The sequence below is a fragment of the Eleutherodactylus coqui genome, chromosome 2, assembly GCF_035609145.1.
Source record: "Eleutherodactylus coqui strain aEleCoq1 chromosome 2, aEleCoq1.hap1, whole genome shotgun sequence".
Taxonomy (NCBI): Eukaryota; Metazoa; Chordata; class Amphibia; order Anura; family Eleutherodactylidae; genus Eleutherodactylus; species Eleutherodactylus coqui.
The window spans coordinates 175,524,211-175,548,381 of record NC_089838.1 but is presented as its reverse complement, the minus strand read 5'-3'; the positions used below and the strand labels follow the sequence as shown (position 1 = coordinate 175,548,381).

The window sequence follows — 24,171 nt, the reverse complement described above, 5'->3', positions numbered from 1 at the left end:
AAAAAAAAAAAAACCCGTTTCGGCGCGGGACAACCCCTTTAATTCACATATGTGAATAGCTTCATAGGCTGCAATGGATACTTGTGCTGTCCATGAAACACAAGGACAGTAGATGGACATGAAAGGCGCCTGTGTGAATAAGCCCTAAGTACGACACTAGGTTTTAGTGAGTTTCTTTTAAACCTCTTTTAACATTAGGTCAATATTGTTCATCTGTTTTCGCTGACTATTCTATTGATAATGAACATTCCTTTATACGAAAAAAAATAAGAAAATATTGGTTAAACCATTAAATATCTTAATAAACTATTAAAAATGTGTGATGAAACTAGAGGAAAAAAAATTGAAGCTGAAGCAAAACCAGAATTAGGAGGTATGATACAACCAAAATCAAAACATGTGAGTGATTTCATATCTTTAATTAATATGTATGTGTATGGGAAGCTAACAATTTAAATACTCCTGTAAATATTGCTTACCTGATCAATAACCCATGGACTGTAGAAATGTCCATTCTCTGATGGCTGCCACCATCGAAGACGAGTAGAGCTGGAACGAGCTTTAAGAGGGATTTCTAAGGCTACATATCTTCCAACATTACTGGAGTTACTAAAAACAAATTCTTGAAGAAGGCTCCATGATAATCCACCATCCAGTGAGTATTGCAGCAGCACTGGTTGACTCCTGGGATCTGGCACTGCCTTTCCACATCCTAACCTCATAAAAAATTGCACAAACCTAGAAAGCAAAATTATCTTTGGTTTATAAAAAACATGATTAATTTGATACTTAATATCAAGGAACCCATTACAGGGCATTTCTGTGGTGGCTTGGCTGCTTATGCTTTACTACAGTAGTTAGATGTGCCATTATAGCCACAGGAATATATGAATTTCCATTTACATATTAGTGTTTTTGAAATCACAGCACACTCTAAATGTAGTACTTTATTCTAGTAAAATGCTAAACTTAATATGCAAAATAAAAGTACATTATTATAATCTGATACAACAAACGTCGTTCTAATAAAACAGCTATGAATATTTCAAGTGTGCTAGAGTGGTGCATTACAATGTAGCCCCAGACTAAGTGCTTGACTTTTCTCCAGACTTGTATGGCCAAATAAGACAAAACAGCTAGAGTGTTGGCTTGTTGAAGCCTGCTCCAATGCATTATCTTGGCCTTACTATTCAGGCAAAAGATAGGTAAGAACCAGTAATTATTAGGAAATTATAGTGCCAGTGTTTCTGTGTAATGCGCCACTTACCCAGTGCAATGTGCCACCTACCACACAGTTCTGCTACATGTGTGTCACACATGCTCCACACACACACACAGAGCTGTGCTACATGGGAGTCACACACACCACACACAGCTCTGCTACATGGGAGTCACAGACAACACACACAGCTCTGCTACATTGGAGTGACAGCACACACAGCTCTGCTACATGGGAGTGACAGATCACACACACAGCTCTGCTACATGGGAGTAACAGACAGCACACACAGCTTTGCTACATGGGGGTCACACACAGCTTTGCTACATGGGAGTCACACACAACTCTGCTTCATGGGAGTCACACACAACTCTGCTTCATGGGAGTCACACACAACTCTGCTTCATGGGAGTCACACACAACTCTGCTTCATGGGAGTCACACACAACTCTGCTTCATGGGAGTCACACACAACTCTGCTTCATGGGAGTCACACACAGCCCTGCTACATGGGAGTCACACACAGCCCTGCTACATGGGAGTCACAGACAGCACACACAGCTTTGCTGCATGGAGGTGACAGACAGCTCACACAGCTTTGCTGCATGGAGGTGACAGACAGCACACACAGCTGTGCTACATGTGAGACACACACACACACACCACAAACAGCTGTGATACATACGTGCTACATGGGAGTCACACACACCACACACAGCTTTAATACTTGGAAGTGACATACACCACACACAACTCTGCTACATGGGAGTGACAGACAGCACACACAGCTTTGTTACATGGCAGTCATACTGCTGCTTTAGGATCTGTGATGAGGTTTCCATCATGTAATAAGGGGTGGAAGTAAGACGGTGAGTGATCACACAACGGTGACATCATCACAGGTCCTGTCAGCACACGGCTGCAGTCCGTCTGTGCAGGTTTTTTAATAAAGTGAAGTAGCACATGTCATAACGTCAGTGTAATGTAATCAGAAGAGGAGCTAAGAGACGGTAACTGATTACATGACGGTGACATCATTACAGGTGTTGTCAGCACACGGCTGCTGTCAGGGTCTGTATGTTTTATGCATTAGGACCTGCAATGACGTTACCATTGTGGAATCAGGGGCGGAGCATATATCTCATACAGCACACACGGACTCACGGACAAGTGGTCATTAGCCCTTTGATACATGGCCACCTAAGACACTAGGCGGAAAGAAGGTTGAATGTAATAGACAAAAAACAAACACTGCCTTGCTGCAGATAATGCTGTTTGCTATAGGAGATAACAAGTGCTTTATTTTAGTGCGTTGGTAAGAGAATGGTTGTCATCATGCATGAAAAATTTTTTAATGTATGATGCAATTTAAAAAGTGTAACTGTCATTTCATTTTTTTCTCACTGTATAGAACAGACAATTACAAGCATTTTGACAATATGTTTAATTAGCCTATTCTGTATGTTTTGGTGAAAAAAAAAAGCTTCTTGAACAGCTGCCCCTATCACTAGTCAACTCTGCATTTGATAAGTGTTGCTAAGCAGAATCTAAAATCATACAGAATAGGTGATTAAACATATTGCCAAAATGCTTAGAATTGCCTGCACTGTACATTAAAAATAAATTACAATTACACTTTAATTATTTGTTCATCCAACAGCTATCATGCTGAGCTTCAGGAACCAAGCGAGGTGGCATATCCTTAATTCCCTGCCTGACAGATATATATATTGACAAATAGATACACATATTTATTGTTGTTTTTGAAAAAAATTGTGTTTCCTTAAAATGTTGTCAAAAGTATAAATCTTACCTGGCTAAAGATAAATCCAGGTCTCTAGTCATCAGCATTCTCAAACCTTCATCGCTAAAAAATAGATTGTTTCCACTAGAGAGTATACCACATTTCCTGGAGGGCTTTCCTCCACTCACTAACAGGAATCTATCAGATTCTAATTGACCTGAGTAGACAGAAAACATGTTGAGTACAGCATTGATGGGGTACTTACATGAATAGCTCCCTGCTGACTAGCCCTCATGACAGATTCAAAAGTAAATTTAAAGCTTAGCTTGAGATAAATTCAGGTGTAATTTGTGTTAAGTAACTTAAGTGCACTGCTAGTGGCTAACTTATTAAATCTGCCTCAACCACATAAAAACAATGAAACCCATTTTACCTCTTCGTTAACATATCTTACTTTTGATAACAGCATCAAATGGGGGGGGGGGGGGGGGGGGGGCTGAAAATGTAATCTAATGAGCAAGATGCAAGTTGCCTAAACATGTATATAGCTGACAGCTACATTTCAGTTTGAGATGCATGTATAAAAATGTTTGCAAGCATAATTTTTCATATTTTGTGGATACATAATCTGCCTGATATAATGATCATATTCTATACATCATTTGCATGTATTAATAACTACCAGATGGAAGCATGGGAAGATACTGGTATGGAATGTGTCCTGGGCTCTGCCTTCCTTATGATATGATACCTTGCTTAACAGAAATATATAAATCAATTCAGTAATTCAGTAAACATGATAGAAAAGTTATATGTTATGGTTGGATCTTTGGCTGTTATTAGGGGTACTGGTGCATCTGGTCTCCACCGGAAGTATGACGACATGGGCTGGGCGGCACAGTGACAGGAAACAGCTACGTAACGCCCCCCCCCCCCCCCCCCAGTAGTGCTGTGTAGGGTTATGGTTAAGGTTTGCCTTAAGGTTAGGCTTGTCACCGCCTATGGCAAGGATTCAGCAGGAGCGCCGGCAACAGGGCCGGCAGAGCGGCGTTTACGGATGTGGACACAGACTTACAGCAGCCAGGGGATGTGGAGACACAGAGTGGGGCCGGTTTCATTGCCGGCGCCAGAAGGCTCACATAGGGATACAGAGAGCGGAGACAGCTGCTGCGTCACGGACGGACATAAGCACATATGGCAGCGCTGATGGAAGCCTGGCGGGGATGGACAGTGCCGGAGTAAGGAGGGGAGAAGGCAGAGCAGCGGGGACACTGACAGCTAACAGGAGGGGAGCCTAACAGCGCAGGATAGCCACGCTAATGGTAGCCGAGCGGAGACAGTCACAAGGCAGGAACGAACAGCAGCGGAGCCACGAGGCGAGAAGTCCGAGCGGCATGGACAGTGACAGGTGGCGGGAGGGGAAATGATGTTAGACCGGCGAAGGGAAGAATGACAGTGCCGGAGGCAGGAAGAAAGAAGGGAGAGTGCTGGGCCAGAGCCGGTAGGCGAGAAGTCCAAGCGGCAGGGACAGTGACAGGAGGCGGGAGGGGAAATGATGTTAGACTGGCGTGGGAGAGAATGATAGCGCCGAGGCGGGAAGGGAAAAGAGAGAGTGCCAGGGACAGTGACAGGAGTAGGGAGGTGAGATGACCGCCTGGGAAAATGACCTCGGAGTCTGGAGCGGACATAAAGGGAGGAATGTGAGATAGCAGGTGGAGACAAGATGCCCCAGTACCGTTATTAGGCAGATTCATACATTAACAGGCTACTTTAATTATAGTCATTATCTGACCCATACTAGAAAATGCAAAAACTTAAAGGCGTTTTCCGGGCAAAAACTATTGATGACCTTTCCTCAGGATAGGTCATCAATAGTTAATCGTAGGTAACCCACCACTCGGGATTCCCGGCAATCAGCTGATCGCCCTGTCCACTGTCAGTGCAGCGGGTTGAATGTCGTCATTGGGGACGAGAGCATATGTGCCATGGCTGGCTTTACTTCCATTTCAATCAATGGGAGCTGAAACCAGCTATTACACTTCTGCTTCCGACGGGTGTCGGTGGTAGAAGTGATGGAGGTGTATTTGCCAGCTTCAGCTCCCATTAATTTCAGTGAAAGGGAAACTGGCTATGGCACTTCTGCTCCCAAACCCTCAATGATGACATCCAGCCGGCTGCACTAACAGTGGCCCTGGCGATCAGCTATATTGCTTTCCTTTCGAATGTTTTGTTCAAAGTGGAGTATTGTCTAATATTTCTATATTATTAATTCCTTCTTGACATCTACCATACATGCCTGTCAGGAGTTGGAAAGGAAATATAGAACAGGCTTAGGAGCTGAGCCCTCTTTATAAATGTTAGCAGCCTGCTGTGTTACACAGCTGACACCCCTTTTTTTTGTTTTGAGATCAGATACAGTGAGTGATTTGTGTCATCCAAATTTGAAAGCATAATTTCAAGCAGATTTTCCCTGCATGTGCGACCATGCCTTGAGGGAGTGGTGCTGAAAGGCCCATTTAGACGGGACGAATGTTGGGCAAACAATGCCCGACACATCCCCACATGTACTCGCTCCCATGCTTTTGCACAGGAGCTAGTATCACTGGCTTGCTCACAGAGCGGCCAGCAGGGGGGCAGGGAGGCTGCAGGAGATTTCCCGCCTCGCTCTCCCCCGCCCTTCTTCATTGACTTGACATAGGAGCCGTTCAGTACTGAATGGCTGCTATTTACACTGAGCGATCAGCATTCTGCTCATCGCGCATCATTTATGCTGCCAGTGATACTAGCTCCTGTGCAGCAGCACGAGAGCGAGTATGTGCAGGAACGAGTGCCAAGCATCATTTGCCATTCGTCCCGTCTAAATGGAGCTGAACAATTTGTCATGGCAGCTAGAGGCCTAATGAAGGCCTCATGGCCTGCCATCTCAGGATAACTATTACACCTTTCCTGTGGCAGGGTGTAATAGGATAACAGCCAGGGAACAATATTCTTACTTAAACTTATATTGTACATTTTTATTTAAGAATAAGTAACATTTTTTTAAAATGATAGAAAACAATCCAGTAATTTAAACTGTCCACCTTCCTTTTTTTAACATTAAAATAATGACAGTAAAAAAATAAAATAAACGCAACTAAAATCACTGAGTTCAAAAATGATTGGGGAGAGTATCACCACATTCCTCCCATCAAATCTCAAGGAGTTTGCAAAAGAGGCTGTAAATGGAACCTTAAATATAAACAAAACCTTAGACCCAGCAACTCTGGCTGCCTTATGTTTGCACCTGCCTAGTAATTCTTAATGATTTTTGTAATGACAGGTACTTTTTAAATGTAACTTTCCTTATTGGCATTGAATGGTGAATACAAAATATTTATTTGCTCAGAATTAGGTCATAGATAGGTTACTAATATTTATGACATTCTCACCTTCAAAATCATCCTTGAGGAAGTCTGGATTCTTAGTACTGACTTTGCAAGTAGGGCCAGAGTAGCCTGGATCACAGATACATTTGGTCCCATTGACACAACCTCCATGACCATTGCACATTTCCTCACACTGAGGACCAATGTATACATTATCAATTGCCCATGTCACAGGTTTCATAGAAGTTGGGTAGAATCCTTGATACCATCTGAATCTAATGGAGCTTAATTAACACAAAAATACCATTGTTAGCTATCTCTTTACTACTTTACATACTTCAGGAAAAAAAAAAGTTAGTTTCCAGGATTTTCAAATCTATCTTTTCAGAACAAAAGTACTATATATGGACTAAAGCTGCCAGCAATATCTATTGAAGGGGTAGTCTCACAAAAATATTGTTTATAGTTAAATGCAGCAAATAAACATCGCGAATGAGTAAGAAACCATTGAAAATCATTGGTTTCATAATCATGCGTTTTCACTCGCTTTCACGTCACAAGAAAACATATCGCTGGTGGGTAGGAGCCCTAATTCTTATACTTCAAGGCTGCCAGCTTAACTCTCCTGATGGGTGTGACACATATCCTGCTCCTTCTCTCACCAAGTGCCCTGCTCTTGCACCTGCCCGTTCTCTGACAGAGGCCTGGAGGGCGTGCACTGACATGCTTGCACTCCTACAGGGCCAGTGTTCTCTTTACAAGTTCTTCCTCTAACAATCATGTGACACCCTTGGCTATATCACTCATCCTCCCACTATAGAGCTAGCCTCGGTTAGTGGTCTTTTGGTTCTGCTTAAGGTACTATTCAAATGTGTATTCTGATTCTCTGGTTCTTGCCTTTGGCTATTTTTTATTACGTTTCTGCCTCTGGTCCTGGCTTGTTATACTGACCATTCTTCTGTCCGCTATATAGCCTGACAACTGGCCTGTTATACCATGCTGTACGCATTCTGTGTGTCCTGACCTTCGGCCTGTTCCTCGCTCTGATGTTTTGCTGCGTGACCTGACTCGGATTGTTTGACTATGCTTCTGTTCACACCCTCAAGTACTGCGCCTTGGTCTATAATAGTGTTAGCTTCCATATTACTGTGACTACTTACTCCAACTGGTGGGTGTTAAAGGGTGAAGACCGGGATACCTGAGATGTTGCCTCTGGATTTCGTACTAAGTCCTACCATTGTGTGTCTAATTCTGATTATAATTATGTTCTGCGTTTAACTCTATTCATAAGACAACCCCTTTAAATTGCCAATTTCTTGTGGACTTTGCTGATGTAAGGCTTAAATGCACAAGGAAAACCATACTCAATTATCAGAAAATAAAACAAGTATGCAACGCAAGTGCAGTCTGCTGTGACAGAGATAAGTTTCAAAGCACCTCTTTATAATTTATGGATGATGAGTGATGACATAAATAAATATGCAGGAGAAAATCTAGTAACCTTTTTAGTACTTACCCACAAAGATGCAGTTTTCCAAAATTGATCACTTCCCTTCTCCAGCCTTGCATCGTTCCAGTATAGTAGATGCTACTTGGGTGGTGCTCAGTGCTACATAATGAACTGCCGTGGCTGGTACTGCTGTAGCACAGAGGTAGAAGCAAGTGCCATGTGGCACCAAAATCTCGTGAAAATTCTAGTCTTACTGCGTCATCAGAATTACTGTCTGTTGTACAGCCTACATTAATCTGCATTAAGTAAAAAAAAAAATTAGAACCTTAAAGAAGAAAATTAAATGCTTATTTGAAAAAAGAAGCATTAACATATACAAGACTGTAACAACATATAATACACAGAGGCTTAAACAGGTTTTCCAAGACCTTAACCTGTCCCAATCCAGTGTCGGACCTCGTCCGACATTGAGAATTCCCTGCATAGCACCCATGTCGGGCGAGGTCCGACACATGTTTCTAACACTATGCAGAAGAGAACTCCAATGTTGGGTCTCTCCTCTGTACAGTGTTAGAAGCATATGCTATACACATTCTATGACTTTGTTTGGCACTGTATTATATATATATAGACAGACAGACAGATAGATATCAGAGAAATTAGAAATGAATAGAGTCTTATTATATAAATTATATCAATATACATATATTTACAGGATTATTACAAATGATTTTCCCGGTGTGAAACACTCATAACGCAGGTTTAAATTTAAAAAATGCTAATAAAATTATCATGACTGTACATTTTATATGTTTTTGTTGAGTAATTCCAAGGAATCCACAACGCGATTTCCCACCCAAAATAAATAAGAGCTGGGGAGTGTGTAGGTGGCAGGGAAATTGTATTGGAAAGGGTTAATATTGATAACCTATCCTGGTGACAGGTCATAATATAAAGTCAGTGGAGGAACCAACAATGGCACTCTTGGCGAAGTTTGCAGGGGCTGTGGTGTGATCCTGTCCCCAATGCCTCTTCTTGCTGATAAACAATAATCCCTTCAAACAGCTGGGGGGTGGCAGGAATCATACTGCCCACCAATCTGATGTTGATGATCTATCCTGAGGAAATGCCATCAATATTATAGTCCCAGAAAAGCCTTTTAAACGTAACTTGCTATAAAGGGCTCTTGAACACGGATGGATTTTATTTGTGGAATCTGCAAACAGTATCTGCATGCACGATCCGCTGTCTCAGATGCCCATAGAAATGAATGAGCATCTGCAGCTCCGTGCACACATGCGGTTTTGAATTGCGGATTCCATGAATGGAAAAGAAATCGCAGCATGCTCCATTTTAGCGTGGATTCCACGTGGACAAGCTCCATTGATCTCTATGGGTGCGTTTGATCCACAATGCATCCGCAATCACATTGCGGGTATGTTGCGGACTTGTAGGCTGATACTTTTCAGGTTGCTTGAAGCCTAACCTGGGAGGTGGGGCTGGCAGGGCTTCTGTTTGGATTGTGCGCCCATTTTTTTCTGTGCGGACGATTCGCTGTGCGTCCGTGTGGAAAAAATGTAGAATTCGTGATCATGCGCAACTATTTTTAATTGAAATCCGCTGTAAAATGCAGGTATTCCACAGTGGAAATCCGCATGCAGAATCCACAGCTGCCGTGTGCAGGTGCCCATAATTTTCAGAATTATTACTATTTACAATTACTAGTGGGCTATAAACTGTCACCCAAGTAAAAGGGTGGTATGCATGTAATTACTAATTAATAACATATACTATGTTCATTTATATTTATGTGAGTGACTGGAAATTGATTTTATAATTATGAGGCTTCACAGTCTTACCTCAAACTGAATAATGGTATTCTCATCGACATCCAGATCTCTTGTAGTGATTGAATGCTCCCCTATTTCATTTGAGACAAACACCATGGCTGAATCTTCCTCCCTGTTCAAGAAAAATAAACATTTAAAGTGGTATTCCTTTGAGTCACTAAGGAAAGAGTTAAACAAGAAGGCCACTTACACATCCGTTTTTTAACCACGGCGTTTTGAACGCCGCGGTGATCACGGTATAACACTCCCAATGATTTCAATGGGGCCTCGCAGACATAAGCTGTCTGCTCCTCTTTGCCGCGCTTAGCGCACTTCCTCGCTCATCACAATGATGGGGTGAGCTAAAACCCACTGTCGGAGGCAGGAATCGAAATCACAGCGTTTTGTCGACGGCATGTATGACAGTGGCCTTACTAACACCAGTTGCAAGTAAACAATCTTGAAAATGCAGAACGTATTTAAAATGTTCAGCATTTTCTGTTTGGGAAATACTTGGTTTGTATTTACGCATATTGAATACATAAAAAAACATTCAGTTGAAAATCAGTAACAAAAAGAAAGCAGAACATTACAGAAAGGTCCAGTTGCTACTTAAAGTATCCCAGTATTACCTGACTTGGGCCTTCTGCACACGGCAGGGTGGGGTCCAGCATATGGAATCCGGCAACGCATTCCGAATCTGTGCCCCGCTGGTGACCCCGCTTACCTGTTCGGATTCTTCTTTATCTGCATTGTGGAAGCGTCGGCAAGCGCGCATGTGCAGTGCAGATAATGTTGTGCTGTCGCTAGGTGATGACGCAGGTACAACAGGACGGATGACTTCCACTGACTTTAATGGAAGCTGTCCAGGCGGAAACTGCACAGAATTGGAGCATGCTGCGATTTTTCTGCCGCAAGCGGAAATCGCAGTTGATTTCCGCCCGTGTGCAAGAAGCAGCGTTCTCCATAGGAGGCTATGAAAAGTATTTGCTGTGGAATCCGGGGGCAGCTGCTGGCCCCAGATTCCGCAAATCAAATCCGCCCTTGTGCAGCAGCCCTTAAGCCGAATGTCTACGGACGAATTTGAATTGCGGATGCCACTTCAATTAACACCTTCTGATTTGATTTGCGGATGCCACTCACGGAAAAGAAGTTGCGGCATGCTGCTTTACTGCAGATTCCTCGCGGATGGGCTCCATAGATCTCTATGGAAGTGAGCGATCCGCAATGCATCCGCAATTAAATTGCGGATGCATTGTGGATTTGTAGGCAGATACGTCTCTGGTTGCTTGGAGGCCAAGCAGAAAGGTGGGGAGGACGATCTGCAGTGCATCGGCGTACATCCACACATTTGAAAGTAATTTTTGCACAGACACGCAGGTCTCCTGCTGCGGAAATCCATGTGTGTCGTGGACATAAGACCTTAGCTGTGCTTAACATACATGAATATGTAGTCTCAGAACAGCTGCAAACCAACTGGGTATTATCCTCTATTACAGGAGAATACAATTTGTCATTTCTTGTAAGTAGCAATGATAAATTAATAATTATCAATAATGCAGACTTACGGCGCTCCCTTCGAAGAATATGGACAGTAGACACCAATATTGCCACCATGGTAGAAAAACCAGTTATGTTCTTTTGGACCAAAATCAAATGTATCCATAAGGATAGAAGGGTTGTTTATGTTATTTCCATCAATTACAAAGTCTTCTATAATCCAGATTTCATCCTTCTTTCCTGTAGCATGAAAATATGGAAAAGAATGAATGACATGGAAAAAGGCAATCATGAATCTTACCAGCCACCTGTGCATATTAATATCCTGAAATGGTCAATAGAGTTTGAGATAACATGTTAAAATGATGACTAATGTGATAGCTAGAAAAAGTTCAAATCACTTTATTTACCTAAAATGATGTTTTTGTACTAAAAAATTTTTTAAAGTGCTTGCCACTAGGGATATCCCTTCCTTTTAACTTGCTGTTTAAAGCCTGTTGTCAACTAAAATCCATTTTTAGTAACAGAGATACCAAAATGGAACACAGGAAGTGGGGATGGGTCTCATGAGACTTAAAGGGGTTGTCCCGAGGCAGCAAGTGGGTCTATACACTTCTGTATGGCCATAATAATGCACTTTGTAATATACATTGTGCATTAATTATGAGCCATACAGAAGTTATAAAAAGTTTTTTACTTACCTGCTCCGTTGCTGGCGTCCTCGTCTCCATGGTGCCGACTAATTTTTGGCCTCCGATGGCCAAATTAGCCGCGCTTGCGCAGTCCGGGTCTTCAGCAGTCTTCTATGGAGCCGCTCGTGCCAGAGAGCGGCTCCGTGTAGCTCCGCCCCGTCACGTGCCGATTCCAGCCAATCAGGAGGCTGGAATCGGCAGTGGACCGCACAGAAGAGCTGCGGTCCACGAAGACAGAGGATCCCGGCGGCCATCTTCAGTGGTAAGTATTGAAGTCACCGGAGCGCGGGGATTAAGGTAAGCGCTCCGGTAAACTTTCTTTACTTCCCTGCATCGGGGTTGTCTCGCGCCGAACGGGGGGGGGGTTGAAAAAAAAAAAAACCCGTTTCGGCGCGGGACAACCCCTTTAAGGCCCATTTAGACAGATCGAATGTTGGACAAACGATGCCGGACACTAGTCCCCGCATACACTCGCTCCCATGCTGCTGCACAGGAGCTAGTAACGCTGGCTCACTCACAGAGTGGCCAGCAGGGTGCAAGAGATTTCACTCCTCACTCTCCCCCATCCCTCTCTATTGACTTACACTGAACAATCATCGTTCAACTCATCGTCCATTGTTTATGCAGTATACTATGAATGGTGATTTACTGAAAAACAAAGTCAGCAAATCAGACTGCAAAGTTAATCAAACCCCGAATCAGAAGCCTGTATTTCCTTATTGCTCTTCGCACTTGGATTCTCATCTCCGAGCTTGATACTCGTTCGAGTATTAGCGTGTTCGAGATGCTCGTTACTCGAGACGAGCACCACGCGATGTTCGAGTTACTTTCACTTTCATCTCTGAGACGTTAGCGCGCTTTTCTGGCCAATAGAAAGACAGGGAAGGCATTACAACTTCCCCCTGCGACGTTCAAGCCCTATACCACCCCCCTGCAGTGAGTGGCTGGCGAGATCAGGTGTCACCCGAGTATATAAATCGGCCCCTCCCGTGGCTCGCCACAGATGCATTCTGACAGAGATCAGGGACAGTGCTGCTGGTGCCGGAGCTGCTATAGGGAGAGCGTTAGGAGTTATTTTAGGCTTCAAGAACCCCAACGGTCCTTCTTAGGGCCACAACTAACCGTGTGCAGTAGTGTGGAGGCTGCTTTTTGCAGTGTTGCACTTTGTTTTTTTTTTTGTATATCGGCCGTGCAGAGCATTGCGTCCTGCAGTAATTTTACATTGTCCAGGGCCAGTAGTGGTGAGGCAGGGACAGAAGACATATTTATTTAGTGTATATGGGCAGTGGGCCTTTCCAAAAACATTTGGGAAAAAAAATCTATTTGGGCTGCCTGTGACCGTCCTCAGTGTACTGGGTCTCTGCTGGGGGTAGTTGTCCTAATTCATACGCAGCCAGCTAAGTGTTACAGCAGGCTTGTGCAAAATTCTTTCCTGCCTCTGTGTTGCCTCTTACATCACCGCTGTATTCCTGTCCACAAGTGTACTGGGTCTCTGCTGGGGGTAGTTGTCCTAATTCATACGCAGCCAGCTAAGTGTTACAGCAGGCTTGCGCAAAATTCTTTCCTGCCTCTGTGTTGCCTCTTACATCACCGCTGTATTCCTGTCCACAAGTGTACTGGGTCTCTGCTGGGGGTAGTTGTCCTAATCCATACGCAGCCAGCTAAGTGTTACAGCAGGCTTGCGCAAAATTCTTTCCTGCCTCTGTGTTGCCTCTTACATCACCACTGTATTCCTGTCCACAAGTGTACTGGGTCTCTGCTGGGGGTAGTTGTCCTAATTCATACGCAGCCAGCTAAGTGTTACAGCAGGCTTGCGCAAAATTCTTTCCTGCCTCTGTGTTGCCTCTTACATCACCGCTGTATTCCTGTCCACAAGTGTACTGGGTCTCTGCTGGGGGTAGTTGTCCTAATTCATACGCAGCCAGCTAAGTGTTACAGCAGGCTTGCGCAAAATTCTTTCCTGCCTCTGTGTTGCCTCCTACATCACCGCTGTATTCCTGTCCACAAGTGTACTGGGTCTCTGCTGGGGGTAGTTGTCCTAATTCATACGCAGCCAGCTAAGTGTTACAGCAGGCTTGCGCAAAATTCTTTCCTGCCTCTGCTGTGCGTTCTGTAAGCGAAGTCAGCCTCCAACCACAGGCCAATAAGCGGCACATTTAATTACAGCGTTCTGTTTCTGCACTACTGGTAATACACCATGCTGAGGGGTAGGGGTAGGCCTAGAGGACGTGGACGCGGCCGAGGACGTGGAGGCCCAAGTCAGGGTGTGGGCACAGGCCGAGCTCCTGATCCAGGTGTATCGCAGCCGACTGCTTCGGGATTAGGAGAGAGGCACGTTTCTGGCGTCCCCACATTCATCTCACAATTAATAGGTCAACGCGGTAGACCTTTATTAGAAAATGAGCAGTGTGAGCAGGTCCTGTCGTGGATGGCAGAAAGTGCATCCAGAAATCTATCGACCACCCAGAGTTCTGAGCCGTCCACTGCTGCAACTCTGAATCCTCTGGCTGCTGCTCCTCCTTCCTCCCAGCCTCTTCACTCCATTACAATGACACATTCTGAGGAGCAGGCAGACTCCCAGGAACTGTTCCCGGGCCCCTGCCCAGAATAGCCAGCAATGGTTCCTCTCCCACCGGAGGAGTTTGTCGTGACCGATGCCCAACCTTTGGAAAGTTCCCGGGGTCCGGGGGATGAGGCTGGGGACTTCCGGCAACTGTCTCAAGAGCTTTCAGTGGGTGAGGAGGACGATGACGATGAGACACAGTTGTCTATCACTCAGGTAGTAGTAATTGGAGTAAGTCTGAGGGAGGAGCGCACAGAGGATTCGGAGGAAGAGCAGCAGGACGATGAGGTGACTGACCCCACCTGGTTTGCTACACCTACTGGGGACAGGTCTTCAGAGGGGGAGGCAAGGGCAGCAGCAGGGCAGGTTGGAAGAGGCAGTGCGGTGGCCAGGGGTAGAGGCAGGGCCAGACCGAATAATCCACCAACTGTTTTCCAAAGCGCCCCCTCGCGCCATGCCACCCTGCAGAGGCCGAGGTGCTCAAAGGTCTGGCAGTTTTTCACTGAGAGTGCAGACAACCGACGAACAGTGGTGTGCAACCTTTGTCGCGCCAAGATCAGCCGGGGAGCCACCACCACCAGCCTCACCACCACCAGCATGCGCAGACATATGATGGCCAAGCACCCCACAAGGTGGGACGAAGGCCGTTCACCGCCTCCGGTTTGCACCGCTGCCTCTCCCCCTGTGCCCCAACCTGCCACTGAGATCCAACCCCCCTCTCAGGACACAGGCACTATCGTCTCCTGGCCTGCACCCACACCCTCACCTCCGCTGTCCTCGGCCCCATCCACCAATGTCTCTCAGCGCACCGTCCAGCCGTCGCTAGCGCAAGTGTTGGAGCACAAGCGCAAGTACGCCGCCATGCACCCGCACGCTCAAGCGTTAAACGTGCACATAGCCAAATTTATCAGCCTGAAGATGCTGCCGTATAGGGTTGTGGAAACGGAGGCTTTCAAAGGTATGATGGCGGCGGCGGCCCCGGGCTACTCAGTTCCCAGTCGCCACTACTTTTCCCGATGTGCCGTCCCAGCCCTGCATGACCACGTCTCCCGCAACATTGTACGCGCCCTCACCAACGCGGTTACTGCCAAGGTCCACTTAGCAACGGACATGTGGACAAGCACAGGCGGGCAGGGCCACTATATCTCCCTGACGGCACATTGGGTGAATTTAGTGGAGGCTGGGACAGAGTCAGAGCCTGGGACCGCTCACGTCCTACCCACCCCCAGAATTGCGGGCCCCAGCTCGGTGGTGGTATCTGCGGCGGTGTATGCTTCCTCCACTAAACCACCCTCCTCCTCCTACGCAACCTCTGTCTCACAATCAAGATGTGTCAGCAGCAGCACGTCGCCAGCAGTCGGTGTCGCGCGGCGTAGCAGCACAGCGGTGGGCAAGCGTCAGCAGGCCGTGCTGAAACTACTCAGCTTAGGAGAGAAGAGGCACACGGCCCACAAACTGCTGCAGGGTCTGACAGAGCAGACCGACCGCTGGCTTGCGCCGCTGAGCCTCCAACCGGGCATGGTCGTGTGTGACAACGGCCGTAACCTGGTGGCGGCTTTGCAGCTCGGCAGCCTCACGCACGTGCCATGCCTGGCCCACGTCTTTAATTTGGTGGTTCAGCGCTTTCTGAAAAGCTACCCATGCTTGTCAGACCTGCTCGGAAAGGTGCGCTGGCTCTTCGCACATTTCCGCAAGTCCCACACGGACGCTGCCACCCTGCGCACCCTGCAACATCGGTTTCATCTGCCAGTGCACCGACTGCTGTGCGACGTGCCCACACGGTGGAACTCTACGCTCCACATGTTGGCCAGGCTCTATGAGCAGCGTAGAGCTATAGTGGAATACCAACTCCAACATGGGCGGCGCAGTGGGAGTCAGCCTCCTCAATTCTTTACAGAAGAGTGGGCCTGGTTGGCAGACATCTGCCAGGTCCTTGGAAACTTTGAGGAGTCTACCCAGATGGTGAGCAACGATGCTGCAATCATTAGCGTCACCATTCCTCTGCTATGCCTCTTGAGAAGTTCCCTGCAAAGCATAAAGGCAGACACTTTGCGCTTGGAAACAGAGGCGGGGGAAGACAGTATGTCGCTGGATAGTCAGAGCACCCTCCTGTCTATATCTCAGCGCGTTGAGGAGGAGGAGGAGGAGCATGAGGAGGATGAGGAGGAGGGGGAAGAGACAGCTTGGCCCACTGCTGAGGGTACCCATGCTGCTTGCCTGTCATCCTTTCAGCGTGTATGGCATGAGGAGGAGGAGGAGGAGGATCCTGAAAGTGATCTTCCTAGTGAGGACAGCCATGTGTTGCGTACAGGTACCCTGGCACACATGGCTGACTTCATGTTAGGATGCCTTTCTCGTGACCCTCGCGTTACATGCATTCTGGCCACTACGGATTACTGGGTGTACACACTGCTCGACCCACGGTATAAGGAGAACCTTTCCACTCTCATACCCGAAGAGGAAAGGGGTTCGAGAGTGATGCTATACCACAGGACCCTGGCGGACAAACTGATGGTAAAATTCCCATCCGACAGCGCTAGTGGCCGAAGGCGCAGTTCCGAGGGCCAGGTAGCAGGGGAGGCGCAGAGATCAGGCAGCATGTACAGCACAGGCAGGGGAACACTCTCTAAGGCCTTTGACAGCTTTCTGGCTCCCCAGCAAGACTGTGTCACCGCTCCCCAGTGAAGGCTGAGTCGGCGGGAGCACTGTAAAAGGATGGTGAGGGAGTACGTAGCCGATCGCACGACCATCCTCCGTGACGCCTCTGCCCCCTACAACTACTGGGTGTCAAAGCTGGACACGTGGCCTGAACTCGCGCTGTATGCCCTGGAGGTGCTTGCTTGTCCTGCGGCTAGCGTCTTGTCAGAGAGGGTGTTTAGTGCGGCTGGGGGAATCATCACGGATAAGCGTACCCGCCTGTCAACCGGCAGTGCCGACAGGCTTACACTCATCAAGATGAACAAAGCCTGGATTTCCCCAGACTTCTCTCCTCCACCAGCAGACAGCAGCGATACCTAAACAATATGTAGGCTGCACCCGCGGATGGAAGCATTGTTCTCTATCACCATCAAAAATGTGGACCTTTTAGCTTCATCAATCTGTGTATATTCATCCTCCTCCTCCTGCTCCTCCTCCTGAAACCTGACGTAATCACGCCGAACGGGCAATTTTTCTTAGGCCCACAAGGCTCAGTCATATAATTTTTGTAAACAATTTTTATACGTTTCAATGCTCATTAAAGCGTTGAAACTTTCACCTGAACCAATTTTTATTTTAACTGGGCTGCCTCCAGGCCTAGTTACAAATTAAGCCACATTAACCAAAGCGATTAATGGGTTTCACCTGCCCTCTTGGTTGGGCATGGGCAATTTTTCTGACGTACATTAGTACTGTTGGTACACCAATTTTTTGGGGCCCTCGCCTACAGTGTAATCCAATAATTTTTTTGCCCACCTGCATTAAAGCTGACGTTACATCAGCTGTGTTGGGCACTGCAATGGGATATATTTATGTACCGCCGGTGGGTTCCAGGGAGCCACCCATGCTGTGGGTCCACAGGGAGTTATAACTGCATGTTTCTACTTCTAAAGAACCCCAGTCTGACTGGGGCATGCAGTGTGGGCCGAAGCCCACCTGCATTAAACATGACATTACCTCAGCTGTGCTGAGCAATGCAATGGGATATATTTATGTACCGCCGGTGGCTTCCTGGCACCCACCTATGCTGTCGGTCCACACGGAGTTGTAACTGCATGTGTCTACTTCTAAAGAACCCCAGTCTGACTGGGGTATGCAGTGTGGGCCGAAGCCCACCTGCATTTAATCGGACGTTACCTCAGCTGTGATGGGCACTGCAATGGGATACATTTATGTACAGCCGGTGGGTTCCAGGGAGCCACCCATGCTGTGGGTGCACACGGAATTCCCATTGCGGAGTTGTACCTGCCTGTGACTATTTATAAAAAAACGCGGTCTGACTGGGGCATGCAGACACCTTGACAGAATGAATAGTGTGTGGCACATAGGTTCCCCATTGCTATGCCCACGTGTGCAGCTCCTGATAGAGGTGGCACAGGATTGGATTTCTCATTGCTTCTGTACAGCATTGTGGGCTATCGCCCCGCCCCTTTTAAAGAGGGTCGCTGCCTAGCCATGCCAACCCTCTGCAGTGTGTGCCTGCGGTTCCTCCTCATGGCAGACGCACTTATAAATAGACATGAGTGTGGCGTGGCATGAGGGCAGCTGAAGGCTGCACAGGGACAGTTTGGTGTGCGCTGTGGACACTGCGTCGTGAGGGGGGGGGGGGGGGGGTTGGGCAGCATGTAACCCAGGAGAAGTGGCAGCGGAGTGTCATGCAGGCAGTGATTGTGCTTTGTTGGAGGTAGTGTGGTGCTTAGCTAAGGTATGCATTGCTAATGAGGGCTTTTCAGAAGTAAAAGTTGTTGGGGGGGGGCCCACTCTTGCCGCTATTGTGGCTTAATAGTGGGACCTGGGAACTTGAGATGCAGCCCAACATGTAGCCCCTCGCCTGCCCTATCCGTTGCTGTGTCGTTCCCATCACTTTCTTGAATTGCCCAGATTTTCACAAATGAAAACCTTAGCGAGCATCGGCGATATACAAAAATGCTCGGGTCGCCCATTGACTTCAATGGGGTTCGTTACTCGAAACGAACCCTCGAGCATCGCGATAATTTCGTCCCGAGTAACGAGCACCCGAGCATTTTGGTGCTCGCTCATCTCTAGTAAGGACCATTAGGGGAATTTTTTCCAGGCCATGAAGGTCTTGATATAGTTGGGGAGTGTCCTTTAAGCCACTTACATGGTCACAACAGGGACCACTGCTAATCCCTATAGCCATACCCACTGAGGAGAGAAACCAAGACTAATTCTGCAAAAGAAAGAATGGAAAGAGCACACACGGGCAGCATCAGTACTAATGTCTGTACGGGTAAAAGGAGATTATGTGGGGGCTATATCAGAAGGTGCAGCTCAGGAGATTTACTGAATGCTGCAGTTTTCTGGACACACAAAGCACACAACCAGCATGTATTACTAGGAGAGACATCCCCAAATGACAAAAGTCTGCAACTAGAAATAGATTGTCTATTGTACGGACGTGACCAATTTTTACTTTGATTGTGAGATCACAGCGCAGAAAATTATCTTATCTTAACCAATTAAAAAGCTAATGCTCTCTTATTTTAAGAGAACACAACAAAACTTATTGTAAAGTAATTCGAAGTGTAAACAAACCCCTCTGATAGCACGGCACACTATAATATCACATCATGTTAAAAGTCAAGCTAAAGAAAGACGCATCTGTTTGTCAGGGGTATGCAAATTAAATAAGTTATAGAGACTGCAGGGGAAAAAACTGCAATTTATTTTTAACTCAAGGAACCATTAGAATAATCTGCTTTCCATGTCAAAGGTACCTATAATATTTAAAAAGTCTCTGTTGTTTTTACAAACTTTGTAATAGTGCAGGCAACTATAAGGCCCTTTGTAATATATCTTGTCGGATAAAAATGCTTGCTTATCCACTTATCAGGTTTCCTTCCATGTCCTGACTACGTCCTGAACTGTTCATTGACTGAAATATTGCTAAAATCCTTTTGGGTAGGTAAGGCCTCATGTCTACTTGCACGCACGGATATCACTGCAGAATCCCGCAGTGAAATCTGTGTGTGCCTGGGGCGAAGGAGAGAGAAAAGACATTTTTCTTACTTCTCTGGATGCTGTGGGACCATTCGATGTGCAGGCCGAATCTTCTTTCTTCTGGCCGGCGGATGTGCTCTGCACACCGGCAGTGTGCCGTGCGCATGCGCCGTGCACAGCCTTTTTTTTTTTAAAACTCCTGCTCTCCCACGTATCTGCGGCACAGCACAAAAACAGCTGTGGCTGTGCTGCTGATATGGATGGCTTCCATGGGCTTCAATGGAAGCCACGGGAGCTGTCCGTATGGGAGACCCGCAGGGAAATGGAGCATGCTGCGATTTCTTCCCGTGCGTGCGACCCGCACGTCAGGAAAAAATCCTGTCTGCATGCTTTTAGCTGCCCTACGGATGCTAATGCATCCTATGGGCAGCAAGACACATGGATCTCCCGTGCGGGGGCCACACGCAGAATTTATAAATAAAATCCACACGTGGACATTGGGCCTAAGAAGAACTAGCAGCTTCTTTCCAAGTCAGATTACAGTACATGCTGTTCAAAGAAGTCTATGCAGAGGGAAGGGGTAGAAGGAAGGAGGAGTCAGGTGAGAAGAAAAATAGAGAGAGACACACAGACCTGCTTCTATACCGTCTCTAAGCTACTGGAATCACATCCGCGCAGCTCAGTACATCTCTATAAAATGTATTTCATGCTCCTGCTGTTTCTGTGTATATGATAGATAATGATAGGGGAGCAAGATCTTTTCTACTTACAGAGAAGCTGTTATCACCTATGAGAATTCTGGGATATGCTTTGCATACTTACCCCGCTCCCACTTTCTGCACTGTCACCCATGGAAGCCCATACTCCTTCTGTGAGGGTATCTCTTTTCTTCAGTCAGTGCACACATTTCCATAGAGAACAGTATGTGTGCACGCGCTCTGATTGAAGAAAAATGTCACACTCACAGAATGAGTGCCAACTTCCATTGGCGACAGTGCGGCAATGGGGAGCCTTGTAAATATGCAAAGCACATCACTGGACTCCTAATACGAGCACCATAACTTGGTTTATGGTGCTCATAGGTGATGACAGGCTCACTTTAATACGTGCAATGTATGGGAGACATTATAGAGCTAGTCTCTGCCCACCAGCTGAGGAAAATTGAGAATTAGAAATACAGCCTGCAGAGGGCAAAGCTACTAAAAATGCAGAATACAAGTCATTTAATGGTCAGATATAGTGCTACTCCTCATGTATATGACAGCTTATTCTGAAAAGTCACCTGAAATGGCAGGTATGCTTTAAGGTTGATTAAGGTCTGAACAATTTTGAACATTAGTAGTATGTCTCCATATTAAATGCACAAATTCATAAACTATGAACAGTAACAACATCATTTGTCAATGGTGAAGATGAAATTTGTGCATGAAAATTATTGTACTCCCTTCATGAAATTGTGGAATTGCAGGTAGTCTTTAACCACCTAGCAGTCATTCGTATAATGCATTATGTGTACAAGCTATGATCTATATTATAGCAATTTATAGCAATTCTGGAAGTCAGCTAATGATAACTACTGGTAGAAAAAGTTGTTACATGTAAATGGATCTTTAGCATGAGTAAAGGATTCATTTAGCTACAAAAGAGTTATTTAGGCTTTTTATAAGATAAATACTTATCCGCATTTGAAAACTAAGGTACTTAAAATTTATTTCTTCTAGCTTGTAGGATGAAGGCTACATCTTTATCAGCACTGCATGAAAAGAGAACACTGAGTTTTTTCAACCCTATTATTTATATGTAATTTTCCATAGTACTTCTGATATTCACTCTGTGACACAACATAAGGCCAGGCTCACACGAGTGTGTGGACACAGAGTAATTTGCGCACCAGTTTTCCATGCGTAATATGCTGTGCTATGAAAATGGCAGCAAGTTCTATCTTGGCGCATATTACGCATGCATACACGTGACTCTCACACGTGACACACTTGCTCACACGTTTGTGTGAGCCCGGCCTAACAAATAAAGGTTTTATAGTACCATTGTGGTATGGTTGCCAGAGTCGAAATTTGGTTGCATTGGCTTGTGCTGCTGGCGGTAGAGGAACATTGACAAATAGAACATCAGTGGTTTGTGTGAAGTAAAATTCATCCATGAGATGCCATGTGATGCCCCCTGTGACAGAGAACTGGAGAAGAATAGAGTGGGACCTCTCTGGAGCACCTAAAACAAGACAAACATAAATGTGAACAAGTACAATTACATTTAATTTATATATAGTAGTAGTCCTGAAGTATTACCCAATGAAGTAGCTGTTCATTTAGATATATTAGCAATAAGAAGATAGGAAAACTGACACTATCAAGGTAGCTATATCAAAAACACATACCTTCATTTTATTGTTATAGGATGGAATCAATTTTCTCTGGACAGACCTGCAAGCATATGAAATGAGATCCCTAAAGACCATGATGACAAATTCACTCATAGTCAGGGTGTTCACTGTAAACTGGTGTTCAGGAAAGGTTTTATCACATACATTGTGATTGTGACCAAAACTGACATCTGGGTCTTTAGGGATTACACTGCAGCTTCTTGAAGATCTGAAGGCATGCTCCAGGCTGAATTTCCTTGTGACCTAACATAGAAGTGGTTCCTCCTTATGTTTAAAATAAATAAGGAAACATTTTTTTTCTAGAAATAACCAGGCTTTGCGAAAAACATCTCAATGCTAAATTGTATTCAATTCGTTATCATATACATTTTGTTTGTTAAAAACAATTGGTTACATTTCAGTAACGTACACCTCCATCATTATGTATCACCAATATCTCCGTCAGCAAATGGATCAATCTTGCTAAAGAATGTCTTTTGCATTATGTCATTTTGGTTAAATAACCAATCTCTTGTAATTCTCCAATCTACATGCTGCTGTTGAAAAGCATTAACTGCAGGATTGGCTTAGTAAATAAAATGTTTAAATGTTATCATTGGCCTTGTGAGACATGTAGATTCAGAAACCTAAGGGTGGTTTCAGATCTGTGTTGTAACCTCCGGTTGAAGGTTACTTAGCAGATCCGGCACAAAATACCAGAGGAAAAAGCGCTGCAAGCAGCGTTTTTCTTCCGGCTAAATGCTGAGCAGCTGAGCAGGAGGTGAACGAGCCCCATCTTAGTCAATGGGGTCCATTCGGCACTGTTCAATTCTGTCCAGGAATAGAGCCATTCGGCCATGGGGATTTCCTTTTCCTGCTTCCCCAACTAAGCAGGAAAGCAGAACCCGCAACGCAGGTGTGAAACCACCCTTAGCAAATACTATTTTGTTATGATGTTTGCATTGCAATTCTATTAAAATTTCATTTTCTATATTTAACCCCTTAAGGGCATGGCCTATTTTGGGCTTAAGGACGCAACGATTTTTGGCGGATCTTCTCCATTTTTTAAAAGTCATAACTTTTTTATTTTTCTGTCGATGCAGCCATGTAAGTGCTTGTTTTTTGCGTTGCGAACTGTAGTTTTTATCGGTGCCATTTTTGGGTACATTGACTATATTGTAAAACTTTTATAATTTTTTTTTATGATAGCAGGGAGAGAAAACGCATCAATTCTGCCATAGTTTTTTTTTTTTTTTGCAGCATTAATCATGCAGAAAAAATGACAAAATGTATTTTGTCTGTGGGTCGGTACGCTTACAACGATACCAAAATTATTCCATTTTTTTAGGTTTTTCCACTTTTCTGCAATAAAAACCCTTTTTTTGGAAATCTTTTTTTTTTCTAAATCGCTGCATTCAAAGTCCTGTAACTTTTAAATTTTTTTATGTACGGAGCTCTATGAGGGCTTATTTTTTGCGAGACGAGCTGTAGTTTTAATTGGTAACATTTTTGGGGTACATACGGCTTTTTTTGAATACTTTTATTACATTTTTAGGGAGGCAAAATGCTAAAAATTATCATTTTGCCTCAGTTTTTTAGCGTTTTTTTAAACACTTTTTTCCATCCATGTCAAAAGCATATGCAACTTATTTTACGCATCATTACAGACGCGACAATACCAAATATGTGGGGGTTTAATTTTTTTTAACCATTTTTATGCTAATATGAGAAAAAGCATAAAAAAGGTTTTTTTTACTTTTTTTTTTACATTTTT

At 45.2% G+C, this 24,171-nt stretch overlaps 1 protein-coding gene across 1 annotated transcript in view; it reads right to left on the bottom strand.

The window, feature by feature from the left end:
- RELN (reelin) overlaps positions 1 to 24,171 on the bottom strand; it is a 655,909-nt gene that overhangs the window by 88,742 nt on the left and 542,996 nt on the right. Inside the window, exons 38-44 of the mRNA XM_066591974.1 lie at positions 22,064 to 22,246; positions 11,176 to 11,347; positions 9,638 to 9,740; positions 7,845 to 8,074; positions 6,392 to 6,612; positions 3,033 to 3,180; positions 480 to 738 (exon numbers count right to left, since the gene is read on the bottom strand). Of these exons, the coding sequence (XP_066448071.1) occupies positions 480 to 738; positions 3,033 to 3,180; positions 6,392 to 6,612; positions 7,845 to 8,074; positions 9,638 to 9,740; positions 11,176 to 11,347; positions 22,064 to 22,246 (1,316 nt within the window). The remainder of the gene's footprint in view (positions 1 to 479; positions 739 to 3,032; positions 3,181 to 6,391; positions 6,613 to 7,844; positions 8,075 to 9,637; positions 9,741 to 11,175; positions 11,348 to 22,063; positions 22,247 to 24,171) is intronic.